At 42.1% G+C, this 17,948-nt stretch overlaps 1 protein-coding gene across 3 annotated transcripts in view; it reads right to left on the reverse strand.

Moving 5' to 3' along the window:
• Nucleotides 1-50: 50 nt before the first annotated feature.
• Nucleotides 51-17,948, reverse strand: part of DENND2D (DENN domain containing 2D) — a 30,333-nt gene continuing 12,435 nt past the window's right edge. For 2 of the 3 annotated variants that reach the window (XM_074188404.1, XM_074188403.1), the window contains exons 5-12: nt 17,852-17,929; nt 15,702-15,842; nt 14,615-14,763; nt 11,940-12,117; nt 8,790-8,831; nt 7,641-7,725; nt 7,006-7,245; nt 54-6,092 (exon numbers count right to left, since the gene is read on the reverse strand). In XM_074188404.1, the coding sequence (XP_074044505.1) occupies nt 6,016-6,092; nt 7,006-7,245; nt 7,641-7,725; nt 8,790-8,831; nt 11,940-12,117; nt 14,615-14,763; nt 15,702-15,842; nt 17,852-17,929 (990 nt within the window). In that variant the 3' untranslated portion in view covers nt 54-6,015. Of the gene's footprint in view, nt 6,093-7,005; nt 7,246-7,640; nt 7,726-8,789; nt 8,832-11,939; nt 12,118-14,614; nt 14,764-15,701; nt 15,843-17,851; nt 17,930-17,948 lie in introns of all 3 variants that reach the window. The other variant, XM_074188405.1, reaches the window with a different exon arrangement.

Consider the following 17,948-nt stretch of genomic DNA (forward strand, 5'->3'; position numbering starts at 1 on the left):
AAAAAAACATAAAAATGTTCTTGGTAACCTTTCAAGAACTGATCATGTAGAGCTACCAAAGTCCTCCACAAATATAATAAATGAGGTTACTTTCTTTGCTCTTTACTTAGAATTGCCATGACACAGTTAGAAATTTGATGCCTTTTTGTCTCCCTGTTCCAATAGTTTTAGGAGAACAGTTTTCACTGCTTTATGGGAGGGGGAAATGAAAGATGACTAATACAGAAAAGCTCTAAACCATTGACTCAACTACATTTTTCACCTTTTCTGAATTTCCATTGTTCATGGAATCTGTGTTATCCATTACTCCAGATTGTCAATAGCTACATCTGTTTTTCAAAGCCCATGTGAGGTAAGTAGGTTATATAAAATGGGGTTGAAAATACTTAAGAAAGGTTGTAAATCAGGTGCTTTAGTAATTATATATAATGGTTCATAAATGTGAGGTACTATTATGTTTCTCTTTCACAGATGAGAAAACTAAGGATCAGAAGGTTACAGTCCAAGGTTCAGTGCCTATTGAAAGTGTAGAGCCAGGACTAGAGCAGGTTTTCTGAATCCTAGTGCAGGATCTTTCTAAGACATTCCAGTAGTCCAGAGAGACTATTCAAGAACTGACCAATAATCTTTCCTCCCCAACTACTGCCCTCATACTAAGGGACTTCAGTATACATATTAATATTGCCTGAAACACATTTACAAACCCCCAAGTCTTTAAATTGCTTATTTCCCATGACATTCTCTTCCACCCCTTCTCAGAAACACAGAGATGGACATATCCTTGATCTTGCTATCATTGCACTTTCACAATCATATACCCCAAAATCCTCTTATCCAACCTGTCATTCCTAATAACTTCCTCTAATCCCTCATCCCATCAGTTCTTTCCCAGGTCACTGTCCTTACACTGAGTACAGTCTCTTAGTGAACCAGTTCAACTTATTTTTTTGAAACTCTTTTGCCCTGCCAAGCCTTGGCCCTGGATTACTTCCACCATCTGCTGCCTTTGCTTCTCACATACTCCTAAACAAAACTAGTGAAAAAATCATAAAAGTGTGCTAATTGGATTCACAACAAATTAGGTCCGTAATCTCAACTGGACCTTCACTGCATTAAGACAGTCTTTCTTACACTTCCAAAGATGACATTATCCCACTCACCCCAGCAGCTCTTCAGGTCTTTTCATCCCTCCTCAAACCTCCCATAGTTCACCCACCATCCTAGCTGAGGTCCTTTCTTATTTTACAAGCAACATTGAGGCCACTGAAAGCTTCCTTTTCTCAACTCACCTCTCCCAGATGCCTTCTGTCACTGTCCACTTCCATTCCTATTTCACATGAAGAGATGACCCTTCTCAAAGGCGGTCCCTGCACATGTACAAATAATCCCATTCCATCTCTCCAGCAGTTGACCTCATCTCTTATCCTTACCTTCTTATTTCAATCTCTTCCAGTTTAACAACTGCTTCTCTACATCTACAAACATGATGATGTTTTCCCTAGCCTCTTAAAAAAGAAAATGCATTTGGTCCATTGATTCCCTATTAGCTATCATCACGTATTTGTTTTTCTTTTGTAACTAAACTTGAGAAGGCCCACCTCAATAGGTGCCCTCATTTTCTTGTCCTCTTAATTCCACAGACTGACTTCTGATATTCAAACCAAACTACTCTCTTCAAGTTTCTAATGATCTTTTAGTTGCCAAATCCAGTGGCAGTCCTCATCCTTCTCCGGAACCTCTGAATTTGTCAACCATTTCTTGATACCTACTCTTCCCAATTCTATATGATACTCCTTTCTATCTCCTTTGCTCAATCTTCATCCATATTGTGGATGGATGTTTGTCTTATTAAAAGAAGACTATGACATTAGGGGAGATGATGCCATGACAAGCACATGATTTCTTTTTTGTTTTTGTTTTTTGCAAGGCAGTGGGGTTAAGTAACTTGCCCAAGATCACACAGCTAGGTAGGTATTAGTATTAAGTGTCATATTTGAACTCAGGTCCTCCCAACTCCAGGGGCAGTGCTTTATCCACTGTGCCACCTAGCAGCCACAGATTTTGAGTTAGGGTTGCTGTTGCTAAGTCACCAGCCTCACTGTCTCCTCCAGAGCCATCTGGATCCAGGGGCCAGGTATGGATCAGGACAACTGAAGATGGCATGAGGAAGTCAGGGTTAAGTGACTTGCCCAAGGTCACACAGCTAATAACTATTATGTTCTGACTCCTAGGTCAGTGCTTGATCCACTGTGCCATCGGATCCTCTATGCTTTTTCATTTGGTGATCTCATCAGCTCTCATAAATCCATTTATCATCTCTGTTGCAGTCCCAAGCCTATTCTTTTCCAAGCCTAAATTACCGACTTTGAGTTTTGCATTTTCAACTACTTGTTAGATAGCTTGAAATGACCATCCTGTAGATATTTTAAAACTATATGTCCAAAACATCCCAGGATCTTATCCCCAGTCTTCCCAATTCTTTTTTTTTTTTGCAAGGTAATGGGGTAAAGTGACTTGCCCCAGGTCACACAGCTAAGTAATTATTAAGTATCTGAAGTCAAATTTGAACTCAGGTCCTTCTGACTCCAGGGCCAGTGCTCTATCCACTATCTTCCTAATTCTTAAATTCAACACATCTAAATCGTTTCCCCAATCTTCCTGATTTTCCTGTTACTGTCAAGGATAACACCTTTCCAGTCTCCCAGGCTCACAACGTAATTGCCATCTTCAGTCAGTTCTGACATTTGCCACTACTCCAGGGCAGGCTCTTACAATCTCATGTCTCACCTGTCATAATAGCCTACTGGTTGGTATCTATCACAGGTCCATCCTCCACTCAGCCACCAAAGTGATCTTCCCGAAGTTCAAGTGTATCTATGTCACTCCCCATATTCAGTAAACTCCAGTGGCTGCCTATTGCCTCTTGGAGCAAATCTTATCACTCCTAACTTTCTGGTGTTTTTTACACTCTAGCACTTCAGCCTAGTGACATTGACCTTGCTGTTTCTCAGGCAAGAAGCTCCATTTCTCATTTCCGAGCATTTTCACTGCATGTCCCCCATGCCTGGAATGTTCTCCCTCATCTCTGCTTCCTGACTCTCCTGGCTTCCTCCAATTCCTAGTTAAAATCCCTGTTTTTATAGTAAACATTTCCTGGTTCCCCTTAGTTCTAATGTTTCCTCTCTGATCTCTAATTTCACATTTTTGTAGCTTATCATGTACATGGCTGTCTGTTTGTTGTTTCCTCCATTAGACTGTGAACTCCTTGGGAACGGGTCTTTTTTTTAGGTTTTTGCAAGGTAAGTGGGGGTTAAGTGGCTTGCCCAAGGCCACACAGCTAGGTAATTATTTAGTGTCTGAGACCGCATTTGAATCCAGGTACTCCTGACTCCAGGGCCGGTGCTTTATCCACTGTGCCACCTAGCCGCCCCCGGGAATGGTCTTAATAAGGATTGCCTTTGGCATTTTTTTTTTTATATCCTTAGTACTGAACACAATGTAGGCCCTTGAGTGTTTATTTACTTACTGACATAGTATAGTGAGATTTAGGACCAGCTCTGCTTGTATGTTCTGGGATGCGGTCCTGGAGAGAGCTGGCAATGATATATGATATCTCTCCATCTCAGTCTCATTCAGATAGTATCTCATTTTAAATATGTTTTTTAGGTTCCATCTTCTATTTTAAGTGGAAGACTAGTCTTGAAAGTTAATTTAACATATTATATGTCTAGTGGTAGTTAGGACTAAGAACAGGTATTCTAGGAGCAATTAGGTGGTGCAATGGATGGCATACTGGTCCTGGAGGCAGAAGAACCTGAATTCAAATTCAGCCTCAGACATTTACTACCTATGTGACCTTGGGCAAGTCACTTAATCCTGATGACCTTGTATCCAGGGCCATCTCCAGTCATCCTGATTCATATCTGGTCACTGGACCCAGATGGCTCTGGAGAAGAAAGTGAGGTTGGGGACATAGCTCAACTTCCCACCCCACCCCCACTCAAATCCAATTCATGTGCTTGTCATGGCATCATCAGTCTCTCTGATGTCATGATCTTCAAGAACAAAGGACAAACAACATCATCATCATTAGAAGGCCTAATATGTTTGATGCTAAGGTGTTTTCAAGCTAAGGTTCCCTGCATATTCTTGTCCATTAAGTGTTCATGAATACTATGAACTGATTAGCTAATGTTTATCAATTTTATAGTGCTTTTATGGTTTGCAAAGTGTTATCTCATTTTATTTTCACAACAACCCTGGGAGGTAGGTACTGTTGTTACCCCATTTCACAAATGAAGAAACTGAGGCAGGTGTTAAGAGACTTGCCCAGGGTCACATGGCAAGTATCCGAATCAGAATTCTAGTTTAGATCTTTCTGGCTCCCAAGTCCATTGTCCCATTACCTGTGCCACCTAGTTATCTGCATGTCAATCACATAATATGAAAGTCTAGGCTAATAATTTCCAAAGTCAGTTCAGGAAGCATCTGACCAGAGGATGAATGTCCCTGTCAGTTGATGTAGAGGTGGGAGGTGGCACGAAATGTCCTGCTGGTTGGTCTCTCTACCACAGATTTCTCCTCTTAATTTTCTATGATCCTATTTTCTTAGTGGGAAGAGGTACCATCACAGGAACCATTTAATAGTTGAACTGGGCTTGTTTCAGGTCAAACACAGGATAGTATCCACAAGTGGAGACTGGCTAGATTGATGGGGAAATGGGATAAAAGTATTAGCCGTCTCTTTTTCCTTATTTAGATTTTCTTATTTTCCCTGAAAGTTAATTGTTTCTATAATACCTAAAATTACTTACCCTCAGCTTTCTCTAGCTTCATTCACCTGTCTCACTAAACTTGTAAGTGAATCCAGGGGTTTACATTGGGCATTCTTGTGGACTTTAGGCTACCCTTAATGGCAGGGAGAAGACTCTCCCTGCCACCTCCCCATGACCTGTCCTAAAGCTAATCCCACCATATTGGGGAGCACCAGCCTAAAGTCTGGGTCCTGTAGATGACTGTTCATAAAATAGATTTAAAGGCAGAAGGTACTAGAGTTCATTCAATCTAACATCCTGTCCCCTTCTCCCTGCCCCCCCCCATTTTACAGGAAAATGAAGTTTAGAAAGTGACTTGATCAAGGTAATACAAGATAACTGAGGAAATTAATCCATGACCTCATATTCCAAAGCTTCCTTTCCCTTTATCATCAAAAGTTGAGACTTTTGCACAGGAACAAATCTCCCTTAATAATTTGACCAATATCACAGCCATCCCCCAAGGAAGGAACTGGTCATTATATAGGCATTCAATGGGATCCACCCTCTAACCTTGTACCTCAGATAATACACCTGGGCAAAAAAGAAGGGAAACAATGCTGGGGGCATAATGGGGGATCCATTGGAACCAACATTGTCCATCAACACAGACGACCAATAGTCTTCAACTATTAGCATCAAGAGGAGTACTGAACATTAAAAAATTCTTTCTGGAAGAAATGATTCTTGAAGGCCATGCTGTCCAAGTCTGACTCTCTATGCTGGAATACTCAAGAGAGAGATACCTAAGAACAAACATCTTCATCTTTATTCACATTCTCACAGGTTTAGCTTAAGGTTTGGAGCTTTGGGTGAGAACTGTTCTCTGTTTCTGATACCGGATACTGAGAATAGTAATCCCTAAGGAAGAAGCAAAGCACCAGGTTCAGAATTTCTAGGACAGAGAATACCCAGGGGAGTCATTGCAGCTATTACCTAATCACTGCCCAGTTAGCAATGCCTTCCAAAAAAACAAGGGATCTTTTCTAGGGAAGGAAAAATCTGGTCCTCATGAAAATCTTGAGGTACTAGCTCCAAGTACCAGCTTGAAATAGGTCTCAGCTGCCAAAGGTAACCCATCCTCAAAGCTGAAGATGCTGGGGTCCCCCAAGACCAAACCAGCTCTTGCTTAGGACAGAGTCCAAGTCCACTCCAGACAGAGCTGGGCTGCAGGCTGAGTCACTCCTGCCTCCCACATCACTTATTTCACAGTCTTTTCCTTTGGTTTCTTCTGTTTTTTCTGTTCTTCATATTCAGTAATTTTCTGTTGGAAGTAACCTGTAAATCCAGATATAGCTGTCAGATAATACAAGCAGAAAATATTCACCCACCCTCCAACTCCCCCTCACTCTGGACATAGGCCTCTTAGATCCTTCCCAAGGAGCCTTAATCCCCCCACCCCTTCTTCCAAAACACAGAGGATCTAGGTTCTCATATAGATAGTAGAAGTGAGCCTTTGTCCAGTTATTTCCTGAAGATTCTGCCTAAGGACCAGCTAATCAACAAGCATTTATTAAGGGCTGACTATGGACGGGATACTGTGAGAGTATTTCTACTCTCAAACGACTCACACTCTAAAGGAGAGGAGAGGAAAGGGAGCAAGGGCTACAGTAGACAGTGAGTCTGATGGTGATTCTCTACTTGGACTTAGATTTATTAAGAATTCAGTATGTGTGGGGTATTTTTAAAAATATTAGTGAATACAAACACAAGAAATAAAAAAGACACTCCCCAGCCATAAGGAGCTGAATGTGATGAATGGAGAGGACAACTCAAAGAACTGAAAGGGGAGAGAGAGAAAGAGAGGAGCAGAAACCCAAGATGGGCCATAGTGTTGAAGTCCTGAAAGTTAGAGGCAGAGCCAATAGAAATGGCAGACTTCAACTACTCTCTAAAATAGAATCAGCCAACAGGAGTAGACCATTAAGTCTAAGAAAGAAGGATTGCTCCCCTAGACCTAAATTATGGAGAGAAAGGAGACCTTCTGTCTACCGACACGGTGATAGAACCCCGTTCATAAAAGTGGTTTCCAAATGTTTACCATTTGCCCTCTTAGATTGCTTACCAGTCTTCTGGTAAATGTCCCCCCTTCTCAGATAATTCCACCTTCCTTTCTATGTGCCCCTCCCCAGAATCTCTTTTCAAGAGAACTAGATCTAAACCTACATTGGTGTGAAATGGAAATGCTCACCTGCGTGGGGTGTCTTGCTCTTCTCTGCTTCCTGGATGAAAAGGGAGAACACCTGTGTCTTTACAAATTTCTTTACAAACCGGCGGCTTGTTTTTGAGGGCAAGGCCTTACAGAAGGATCTCTCCTGGAAGCTGCCTTGCCCATCCGGCCCCCACTTGATGTAGGAGGCATAGTGTCCAACAGTCCTGATGAAGAACTGCACAAAGGGACCTGAGACATGTTCATTGACCTGCTCCAAAGCTGAAAAGACATAGAGATCCTTTCATGCATCCTTTTCCCCAAAAGAAAGAAGTGGGACTGAACAGAAGGTATGACAAGTGTGAGCTTTACTAAAGATGAAGTTCCCGAGTGTCTCAGGATTGCAGATTTAGGTAGGAAGTATAGACGGTGGGTATTAGTTCCCTCCTTGACCATTTGACAATGGGGAAGCAGGGACATCTAACCCATAGATTTAGTGGACCTGGGACTGTAGTATCTGATGAGGATTTTGTAAAGTAGAATGATGTTCCCCACCCCAGGAGAATCTGTTTCATGGTTGAGGGTTTCAAGTTCTCTTGGTTACCCTAAGACCTGGACTGCTGGGTGGAGAAAGCAAAAAAGTGAATTGGAGAAAGGTGGTGAGATTCATGACTTACTCTGCAGGTCATTATTCCCTTGGGCAAGAGAAGACAAAATGTCATTTTGTAGCTTGGGGGGCAAGACATCCCCTTCATCTCCAACCTAGGAGAGGATGAAAAAAATTAGCTAATAGATCAAATGGGAGGGAGGGTGGAGAAGGGGCCAGTAGATGGATTGGCAAGAGTGGGAAATCAAATCATGCCTCTAAAAACATATTTTCTCTGTGACTTCAGGCAAAACACAACCTTTTATTTGCTCCAGACCACTCTGTAACTACAGGCAAAAAATAAATTGCCAATAGTCATCACTGAAAAAAAGTGCTATATAGAGAAGTTCCTTATATTGGTGAAATCACAGATCCAGATCCATCACCATCCTACCTAAAAATATATATATATATTGAAAAGAGTGGTAAAGAAGAAAAGAGAGAGAAAGGAAGGGGGGAAAGAGGAAGAAAAAATAGAAAGAGAAAGGAAAAGAAAGAAGAGAGAGAAAGGAAGAGGGGAAAGAGGAAGAAAAAAGAGAAAGGAAAAGAAAGAAGAGAGCAAGGAAGAAAAGGGAGCAAGGTAGGAAGAAAGGGAAGAAGAAAAAGAAGGAAAGAAAGAAAAGAAAGGAGGAAGGTAGGAAGTAAGAAAGGAAAGATATAAGGAAGAAGAAAGAAAGAAAAAGGGAAGGAAGGAAGGAGGAAGGGAGGAGCTCAGAAAAGAAAAAAGTAAAGAAAGGAAAATGAAAAGAAATGAAAAATTAAAGAAAGAAAAGGAGGAAGAGGAAAGAAAGAAGGAAATGAGGAAAGAGGAAAGAAATGAGGAAGGAAGGAAGGAAAGAAGAAGGAAGGAAGGAAATGAAGGAAGGAAAGAAGGAAGAAAGAAATGAGGAAGAAGGAAGAAAGAAAGAAAAAAAAGAGAAAAGGAAGGAGGAAGGAAATGAGGAAGGTAGGAAGGAAAAAAGAAAAAGACAAAGACGGAAGGAAGGAGGAAGCTATATGCGTACACATGTCATAGCCCAACTAAGCTTTAAGTTCCTGGAGAGATTTCCTCTCTCCCTCAGCACCCAGCAGAATGCCATTCATCCAAGTAGTGGCACCATCTAGGTGTACTGAGTGGTTTGATGAAGGGCACAGAAATGATAAAGAGGAAGGAGTAGTGGGACAGGGCTATCTAACTTACGGATTTTAAGAAGGTGCCTGTACACAGATCCACCAGCAGAACCTGAAACAAACAGAAAATTATCATCAAAGTGACTTAATGACTTCCAAATTCTCAGATGAGATCATATTTGATAAATGTTTAGCCCAGGGGCTGGTACATCATAGGTCATATAAAAACCACTTCTTCTCTTCCCTTTGCCTTCTACCCATGTGGTTGTACCCACGCCTTTAACCCGAGGGAAACCCCAGCAATCTTCCTGAATGAAGCCCAGCAGATTAATTACGATTGACTTGAGAGACAAAGGACTGGGACCAGAGAAGTTTTGTTTTTGTCTCGATTTCCAGGGTTTTGTATTTAGTAGGTGCATTATGGTTGTGTATTAAATTAAATAATGAAGCCATTCCTCAAAACCATTGCAAAAGCAGAGCCAATTAGGCACCACCTCAATCCATTTTTTCTGAATTAGTCACTATGAGGAGAAATATGGTTGTAGAAGGCTGTGGATAGAAGAGGGAGAGGGAAGAATGGGTCGCAAAAGGGGTATGCCCACTGATGATAGAGTGGGCAGAAGGAAAACTGCCATCTTCTAGCTTCCTAGTACATCGACTCCTACTAATCAGACACTAATCTCACTTGTTTCTGGATCAAATAGCAACTGAAAAATGCTAAAAAATTTGCCCTGGGACAAAGTCCTTATTGCTCTCTCCTAGGAACAGCCCTGTTTCACAGTCCTCCCCCAGTCAGTCCTGGAATGGACACACAAGAAGCAGACTTCCCTTAAGCTTTGGAAGCATAGATAAAATCTGCTTTGTCCTGCTCCGTCATTAACTTCCATTATGCTTGACCCACTGTGCTGACACAGAAGCTGAGGAGGGAGCCCAAAGAGAGAGGAGGAGACTTGTTGCAGGAAAAGAAAAGAAGGAATCAAGTGTTGACTGGTGTGGAATGTTAACAATGTCTGATGAACAGCAACATGATGGGTTGGAAAGGGGGAGGCTGGCCTTGGAGGAGCTGAGTTCAAATCTTCCCTTCAAGTCACAATGCTATGTGACTGGATAACTCATTTAACTTTTCAGTAAGTAACCCAAACTCTTATATTTGAATTAACAATCTGTATTGGTGGAAAGACTTTCCACATGTCCAGACTAAAAATAAACCAATTATTGATTATATAGTGCTTTGTAGAGAGGCAGAATGAGGAGGATCAAGAAGCAGCCAGAGAGCCAGAAAGGTCTGGGTTCAAGTCTAGCCAGAGATATACTTGCTGCGTGTCTCTAGGCAGATCTGTGCTTCAGGAAGTTGCAGGGAGAAGCATAGAGGGGTGCATGGAGACTAGCAGTGGCAGGGGCTCCCTACATCAATGAAATCTCAGCTCTATTTCCTTAGTCAAATTTTATCACAGTTTTTAAAAATAACCACTAGATGTGGGCAGCTAGTTGTGTAATGAATAGAGCCACAGCCCTGGAGTCAGGTTGACCTGAGTTCAAATTTGACCTCAGACACTTGATAATTACTAGCTGTGAGACCTTGGGCAAGTCACTTAACCCCATTGCTCAACAGAAAAAAATAATTACCACTAGATCCGATATGGGGTTCATAAACAATTCAATAATCTTACCTCCCTGCAAGGGAGGTTGACCTGGTTTGGGGGAACAGTCCTTTGTCACCCCCCTCCCTCCCCCAAGGCTACATATACTGAATGGATCTTCTTTGTACACTATTTTGTTTGCTTTGTTGCTTCTCCCAGTAAAGTATCAGCTCCTTGTGAGAAAGGAATTGTCTTTTGCCTTTTTTTCTTTGTATTCCCATGCTTAACACTAATAAAGCCTTGCTGACTTAACTTTCTAATATTCTACTGTGTTCATTTTTACATGCAGCTTCCTGACACTATGAGGGTGGAGGGATTCCTCCCCTACTTGGCTTGTTTCACTGATAGGTTCTGCAAATCTGCCAAGAGTCTTGGCAGGGTGGGTGCATGCATGTGCAGTGGGGGGGAAGAGAGAGAAAAGGAATTAGGGGAAGGAGGGGTTGTTGCTTCCTCTCTGGCATCCAGGACACCTTGGAGTTGAAGTCAGGAAATTTCAAAATCTCAGAAATTAGAACAGATTTAGCTCATTGCCCAATACATAGGGAATTTTCCCCTACTCTCACCCCCAGGTCATGAGTTTGATGCTCCTCTCTAAATGAGAATATTATCATCTGAGTAAGCAGCAGAAATTAGCATGGGGAGCCAAAAAGAAAAGAAATAAGTGAGTATAAAACCAGATTTCTGTTTTTATGCTTTTTAGTAACTAATCCAAGGACAAGCTAAATCTCAGAGGAGCTTGAGATCTTCCCTTGGCTCTTCCACCGGTTAAGTTTCTTCAGTTATGAAATATGCCTCAGTTTCCTCATTTTTAAAATGGAGAACCCCCTCTGTAAGACTGGATCCCAATAACTTGCCTGTAGGAAACTTTTTTTTTAATTGGAACTTCTCTTAGCCAATGTATAACCAGTGTGCACATAAAGCAAAGAACAACACTGGTTCAAGATGCAATAATGTCCTCTAAGGGAAGCATTCTGACCCACCCTCAGCAGGAAAAATCTTTTTTTAGTGTTGAAATAGTTGGGGGGAGGGCAGCATTTGTAAGAGAACTGAGTAGTGTAGGGTTTACCTCTATGGCTATGGAAAAGAGTGACTCCAACTGGCTTACAAGAGACTCAAACCCATGTCCCTATTAGTTTGTATTCTAATTCACTTAGCCTACTCAATGGCTCAAGTGATAGCCACTCAAGTTCTCAGAGTAATCCAGCTCCAGATTTTTAATGTGGTTGATGAGTAATCAATATACTTCCATGATACTTTTTTTTCAGGTTTTTGCAAGGCAAATGGGATTAAGTGGCTTGCCCAAGGCCACACAGCTAAGTAATTATTAAGTGTCTGAAACCGGATTTGAACCCAGGTACTCCTGACTCCAGGGCCAGTGCTTTATCCACTGCACCACCTAGCCGCCCCTTACTTCCATGATACTTGAAAAATTTCTGGTAGTGTTTCTACTATGTAGACTTGGCCATTAGGGACTGGGAGTTTCCTCAGGTCAGGATGTGATGGCCCTAGATGTGCTTGGTGGTGTTCCTTCACTCCATCATAAAATCAAATGGGGCACTTTGTAAGGAGGAAAGTCATACCTCTTCCATAGGACTGTCTAGAACTTCCTGAAGAAACCGCTTTTGAACTCCAACCATGAAAGGAGTAGGGGAGCAGACGGTGGCCAGAAGGCTCTCGGGAACCACAGGGATGTAGGTGTGGGCCCAGCTGAAGGGATAGAGCAGCGCAGCAGCAGCGTGGATACACTGGGAGAGCGTGCTGGGGAATGATAACATGGGAGAATTCTGTAGTCTAGGTTAGGACCTGCCCACCCCAGCCAGAAGCCAACCTGACAGACCAAGGTAGCACAGCCACCTCTCCGACCAGTCAGAAGCAGCCTCAGTCTGCTTCTTTGCCTTAGCTAATATAAGGAAACAAATATAGTAGAGTGGTTAAGGTTTAGGCTTTTAAAGTCACCTGGCTTAGCTACTACCTCTTTATATCACCTTGTGCAAGTTGCACTTGCATGATCTTTTTTGGCCTCAGTTTCCTTATCTGTAAAATGGGAGTTAGACTAAATCAAAGTTCTTAACTTTTCTTAAGTCATGGAACCCTCTGGAAAGGGTCTGGGGAAACCTATAGATCCCTAATCAGAATAATGGTTTTAAATGCATAAAATCAAATACATAGTATTAGAATGGAAATTCATTATATTGAAAAATAATTATCAAAATGTTTACAAAAAAGTTTATAGCCCCTAGACTAAGCAATCTCTTTGGGCTCCTTCCAATTCTAAACTCCATGTTCTCTAGGTCATTGTTGTAGCAGACCTAGAAATTGGTGGGGTAGGGAAAAGAGCAAGATGGTAGACTTATGAAATGCCTCCATAAGACAATAAATGTAAGTAGCTGTTGCCACTCACTAGAGCTACATGGAGGACTCCATAGAAGGGCTCCCACCTAAACTTCCCTTCCCCATACCAGTTCATCATCCACCAAAGACAGAAGTAGGTGTGCCAAGTAGATATTGAGGTCACAAAGTATACCCACTGCATCTTGTTATCTTCTCTGCCTTAACATAGCGATCCCTTCTCTGCCTGAGTGTTCTCTGTTCCCTCTCCCCCTTCCCTTTCTTTCTCCAGTTGGAATTCCAGCTCCTTAAGCCCAGATTTAGGGTCAAGAAGCTCCAACTGGCACCCAGATGACCTTGGGAAACTCCTAAGCTTCAAGAATACTCCACCCAACCCTTCCTAAATGGAAAGTCCCAAGGAGATGCTTCTTCCTCTGGCCCCCTGTCCTGGAGCACTCCCTCCCTAGGCCACAGCACCAATCCTCCCCCTATCTTGCTCCCCATTAGCCTTCACTAGGTCACAATGGCTAGCTGTCCCCAAGAAGAAGGCCAAGAGGCAAACAGGTAGCAAAGCCATTTTCAATTCTTGGAACTGTCCTGGGGTTTCCTGAGATAAAAGCAATGAAATACTCAGCATCTGGCCAAAGTCCAACCTGGCTGGGAAGTCCCCTCCCTGATTCAGCATGTTAGATCCTGAAATTTGGGATGGCAAGGAAGATAGGAAATAGTGGGTTCTTTCCACAGAAAATTTTAGGCCAAGAGGAGATGCCGGGAAGCTGCTCCTTGTTCCTATGTCTCGTGGGACATTGAAGAGGCGGGAGAAAGGAAACACAGGAAATGGGCAAATATTGCTTAGCCCCTTTTAAATCCCAGATTGAGGGTGGGGGCCACACAGAGGATCTGCCAGACACGTGTCTAGACTCACTTTCACTTCTTGAGCACAGGAAAAAGTCAGAATGTCTGGCTCCAACCCCTGCCAGGAATTCTTCCCACTTATTCCGGTACATGGAGGTTTGGAGCTGTAGAGGCCATTTCCAAAGCAGCTTCTGCCATGGCCCTGAAGGATCAGCAAGGCCTTCCCCACCTCTCTTTCCAGGATCATCACCCTGAGGTTTTCAGAATGCTAGCCCCCAGACCCTCTCCATTATCATTTCTTTGGTATCTCCAGTTGGTGCTGTTCTCTCCTCAATTCACTTGGTTTTAGATTGATTTGTGTATAATTTTGTAACCCAACACCACCATCCCCTACCCTAGTAGAATGGAAGCCCTTTGAGGGCAAGGATTTTTTTACTTTTAATATTTGTATCCTAGGCTTTGTAAATGATAGGTACTTAACAAAACATTGAACTCTCCCCCCATAGAAGAACCAGGGCTCTTGATCTAACCTGCCTGCTGAGCAGTTCTCTCTCTTTTCTCTGGAATGAATTCAATGCCTATTGTTTTTTTTGCCCTTTTTGCCCTTAGGCAGACCTTATCTATTTTTTTTTTAGTCTACATCCCCGTGGAGCTATTTAAAGAATTCACAGCTATTGCCAATGATTGAAAGCTCTCTGTTTCTCTTTCTGAGCCATGTCCTCTCTTAATTGACTAGTTCCAAATACACAGAACTATTTCTGCCCCCACTATAATTCAAGACACCTCCTTAATGATTGATGCTTTTCTCAACACTGGGGTGGGAGGGAAGTAGGTAACCTCTTGCCAAAGATCAATAGATTATAAACTTAGAGATGGGAGGCCTAATTATGTCATCTAAGTTTGATGACTTTTTTTCTTTCCCAGTACTGAAGCTAGAGAAAAGGAGAGTTGGGGAGCAGAATCCTCCCAAAATGAGGTTTTTCTCGATGTTTCCTTTTGGGAAGCTCTTCTCTGGCCACCGAATCCCAGGGAAGCCAGTCACCTCAAAGGGATCTAGAAACAGCTGACCTACCTGAGGTCCTCGGCCAGGAAGATGATTCTTCTCTCTAGCACTTGAGAGGCAAAGATTTGTAGGATCTGCTCATGACTCAGGCATCCCAACAGAGAGCGGAGATCCACGTGCTCCAAGCGGGAGTCCAGAGGTCGTGTCAGGGAAATGAACTGCAAGGGGACACCAGAACATGGTGGGGTCACCATGGTACTGACCTTTGGGATACAGGCCAGTTACCTCCCTCCAAGTCATGTCTTTGTGAGCTATAGACTAGGAAAGAAAGAGAGTCAGGAGTCCTGGTGAGGGAGATGGGATAGGAAGACAGGAGGCTAGAAAAGAAGGCATGGGGGGAAAAAAGACAAAGAGTAATGATGAGGCAAAATGACATGCCATTTTATGATCTACACAATGTTAAGAAAATTAGTTTCAATCAAGGAGTATATTTTATATCATGCTTCTAAAAATCTGAAGTCTTCGGGGGTTTATCAAGATACCTGATTCAGGGCAGCTAGGTGACACAATAGATAGAGCATGGGCCCTGGAGTCAGGAGTACCTAAGTTCAAATCTGGCCTTAAACATTTAATAATTACCTAGCTGTGTGGCCTTGGGTGAGCCACTTAACCCCATTTGCCTTGCAAAAAAAAAACACCTTAAAAAAAAGATACCTGATTCTATTTCATGTTTGATGGTAAAGTAGATAGAATATCAGACCTGGAGTCAGGAAAACTAATCTTAGCCTGGGTTCAAATTCAGTCTAGCTATGTGATCCTGTTTGCCTCATTCTTCAGCCATAAAATGAGATGGAGAAGGAAACTGACAAACCAGTCCTGTATCTTTGCCAAGAAAATCCAAAATGGGATTGTAAGGAGTCAAACATGACTGAAAAATGATCAACTTCTGTTATTAACTCTATTCAATTCCTGTCTCCTTTTCAATTTTTCCATCTATCAAATAGGAACATCTAATTGATTGGAAAATGGATAAACAGAGACAGAATAACAGGATAAAGGGGGCACATCAACTCAAGGGATACTGGCATGGGATGTGGGACCACCCTCCACTCTTTCTTCAATCAGGGTAGAGACTCCACAGAGTACATACACCTACCTCAGTCCCAGATTCAGGGATGAAGCTCTTGAGAGTGACTGTCTTCCCAGGGGCAGGGAAGGCAGACTCCCGAAGACCCTGCATGAATGGATAGATCACAGCCATGGAGATCTGATGTCGCTTTTCTACCTCATCCAAGATCTGTAGAGAAGATTCAAGAAAGCTATGACTAGAAAACTCAAAGAAAGAAGGCAAAGTCCCCATCCCCCAGCATTATATGAGTTAACCAATAGATTAATCTGATGTCTTCAGAGTCCCTCACTAGTCTTCACTCCTCTCTCTAGGGTCTCCACTACGACTAAAACCAAGGGTTCTCAACATGGGGTCCATGGAATCCTCCAAAGGTCCATGCATAGATTTTTTTGGGGGGGGTTGTATTGGAAAAGACTTGGGCAGGGGGAAGTGACATCTTTCTTTTCACTTGCCTCTGACTAAAATTGAGCATTTCCTTTACTTATTTTAAGCATTATTCTGACAAAAATCCCATAGGTTTCACTAAACTATCAAAGGGGTCCAAAAACCAGAAATGGTTAAGAACCCTTGATTTAAATTACCTGGGCTTCTGTGTGATATAATAGAGAATTTGGAGTCTGAAGGACTAGGTTCGAATCTTTTTGAACATTGCTTTTTATAAATATACCCTTTTTTTCATGTTAGAAAATTCTGTTTTCCCAACCATGGAGACATTTATTCTGCAGGGAGTCAAGTCAACCTTTCTCATGACAAAGACTCAGTGGCCAATAATGCTGGGAGGGTGGATTTTTTAGTCTTTGCCTCAAAGGAACAAATGCCTTTTCCTGGGCTATTTCCACTGCCTAAAATAATAATTATTTAGTAGTCATCAAGCTATATTGAAAAGTCATTTCACATAGATTATGACATAAGGGAAAGAACTTGGATTTAAAGCCAGTTGATAGCCATGTGACTGGGGCAAAGTTTATGGGTGAACCTTACTTTCCTCCTCTGTAAAAGGATTAGAAAAAGCTCTAAAATCTCTTTAGGGCTCAGGAGCCCTAAATCTGTTTTCCTGTGGTCTTGTTTCACACTCTCAAGATCTCTTTGACACACAAAGGGCAAAATGATTATTTCTTTTTCTTAGAAAGGCAGCCTAGTCCAATGGATAGAGTTCTGAAACTGAAGTGAGTTTGAATATGAATTTGACTCCTGCCCCAACAACCCCTCCCTTAACCACTTTGTACCTCAGCCTCATCTGTAAAATGAGAATTATAAGAGTATTTATCTTCCAAGGTTTCAAGGATCAAATAAGAATATTTATAAAGCTATCTGCAAGATTTGAATTCAATAGATATATCTCAGTTAACCATCTCTAGTATATATGTACATGTAAATGTGCATATAGATAGAGATATCTATTCTTTGTGTGTCTAAGTGAGTATGACCAAGAATAAAATAGTATAACCTAGAGTATCAGACCCAGGACCTGGGTTGAATCTTGGATTTGCTATTTATTCCCTAGGGGTGTGTCATTTGTTACCTGGTAAGTCCAAAGAGGATATCAGACTATATGACCTCTGAGGATTTTTCCTAGCACTAATGATAATAACAGTAATAATAGCTAGCATTTCAGAGACCATTAATGTTTGAAAAACACAACAAATTGCTTCCTCACAATAACCCTAGGATATAGATAGCATTATTATCTCTATTTTACATTTGAGGAAACTTGGGCAGAGAGATGTTAAGAGACTTTCCCAAGGTCACACAGCTAGTAAGTATCTGAGGTTGGGATTTGAACTCAGGTTTCCTTGCTCCAAGTCCAACACTTTATCTACTGAGTCTACTGGCTGCCCCTTAATTCTGAAAAAGAAATGAAGCTGTTTGCCCTATGCCCTCAATTAGTGAGAAAATTAGGACAGGATTGCATGTTTCCTATTTCTAAGTCTAGTGCTATTGTGCCCATGTCTCTCCTCTCTTCTACTCTAATTTCCAACCTGCCCCATCTCGTTTTTGTTTTGCAAGTGAGAAGCATGGAAGACCAATCTTCTTGATGTCTTAATTGCATTTCTGACCTCAGACTTCAGAGAGACAGCTCTGAGGGGTTTGAGGCTAGACAGGAGGGCAACAGGACAGAAAAGAGCTGTCAAACAGGATGAACAGGCTCAGTTGGGGAGTCCCTGCTCCACCCCTACCTTGGAGAACAAGCCGAAGCAGCCAATGCAGCTGATGATACAGTACACTCTTGGGAGCCGGGGACCAGGGCCGGCAGGCTGCAGACAGAAATAGATA

Source organism: Macrotis lagotis, chromosome 5 (genome assembly GCF_037893015.1).
Source record: "Macrotis lagotis isolate mMagLag1 chromosome 5, bilby.v1.9.chrom.fasta, whole genome shotgun sequence".
Taxonomy (NCBI): Eukaryota; Metazoa; Chordata; class Mammalia; order Peramelemorphia; family Peramelidae; genus Macrotis; species Macrotis lagotis.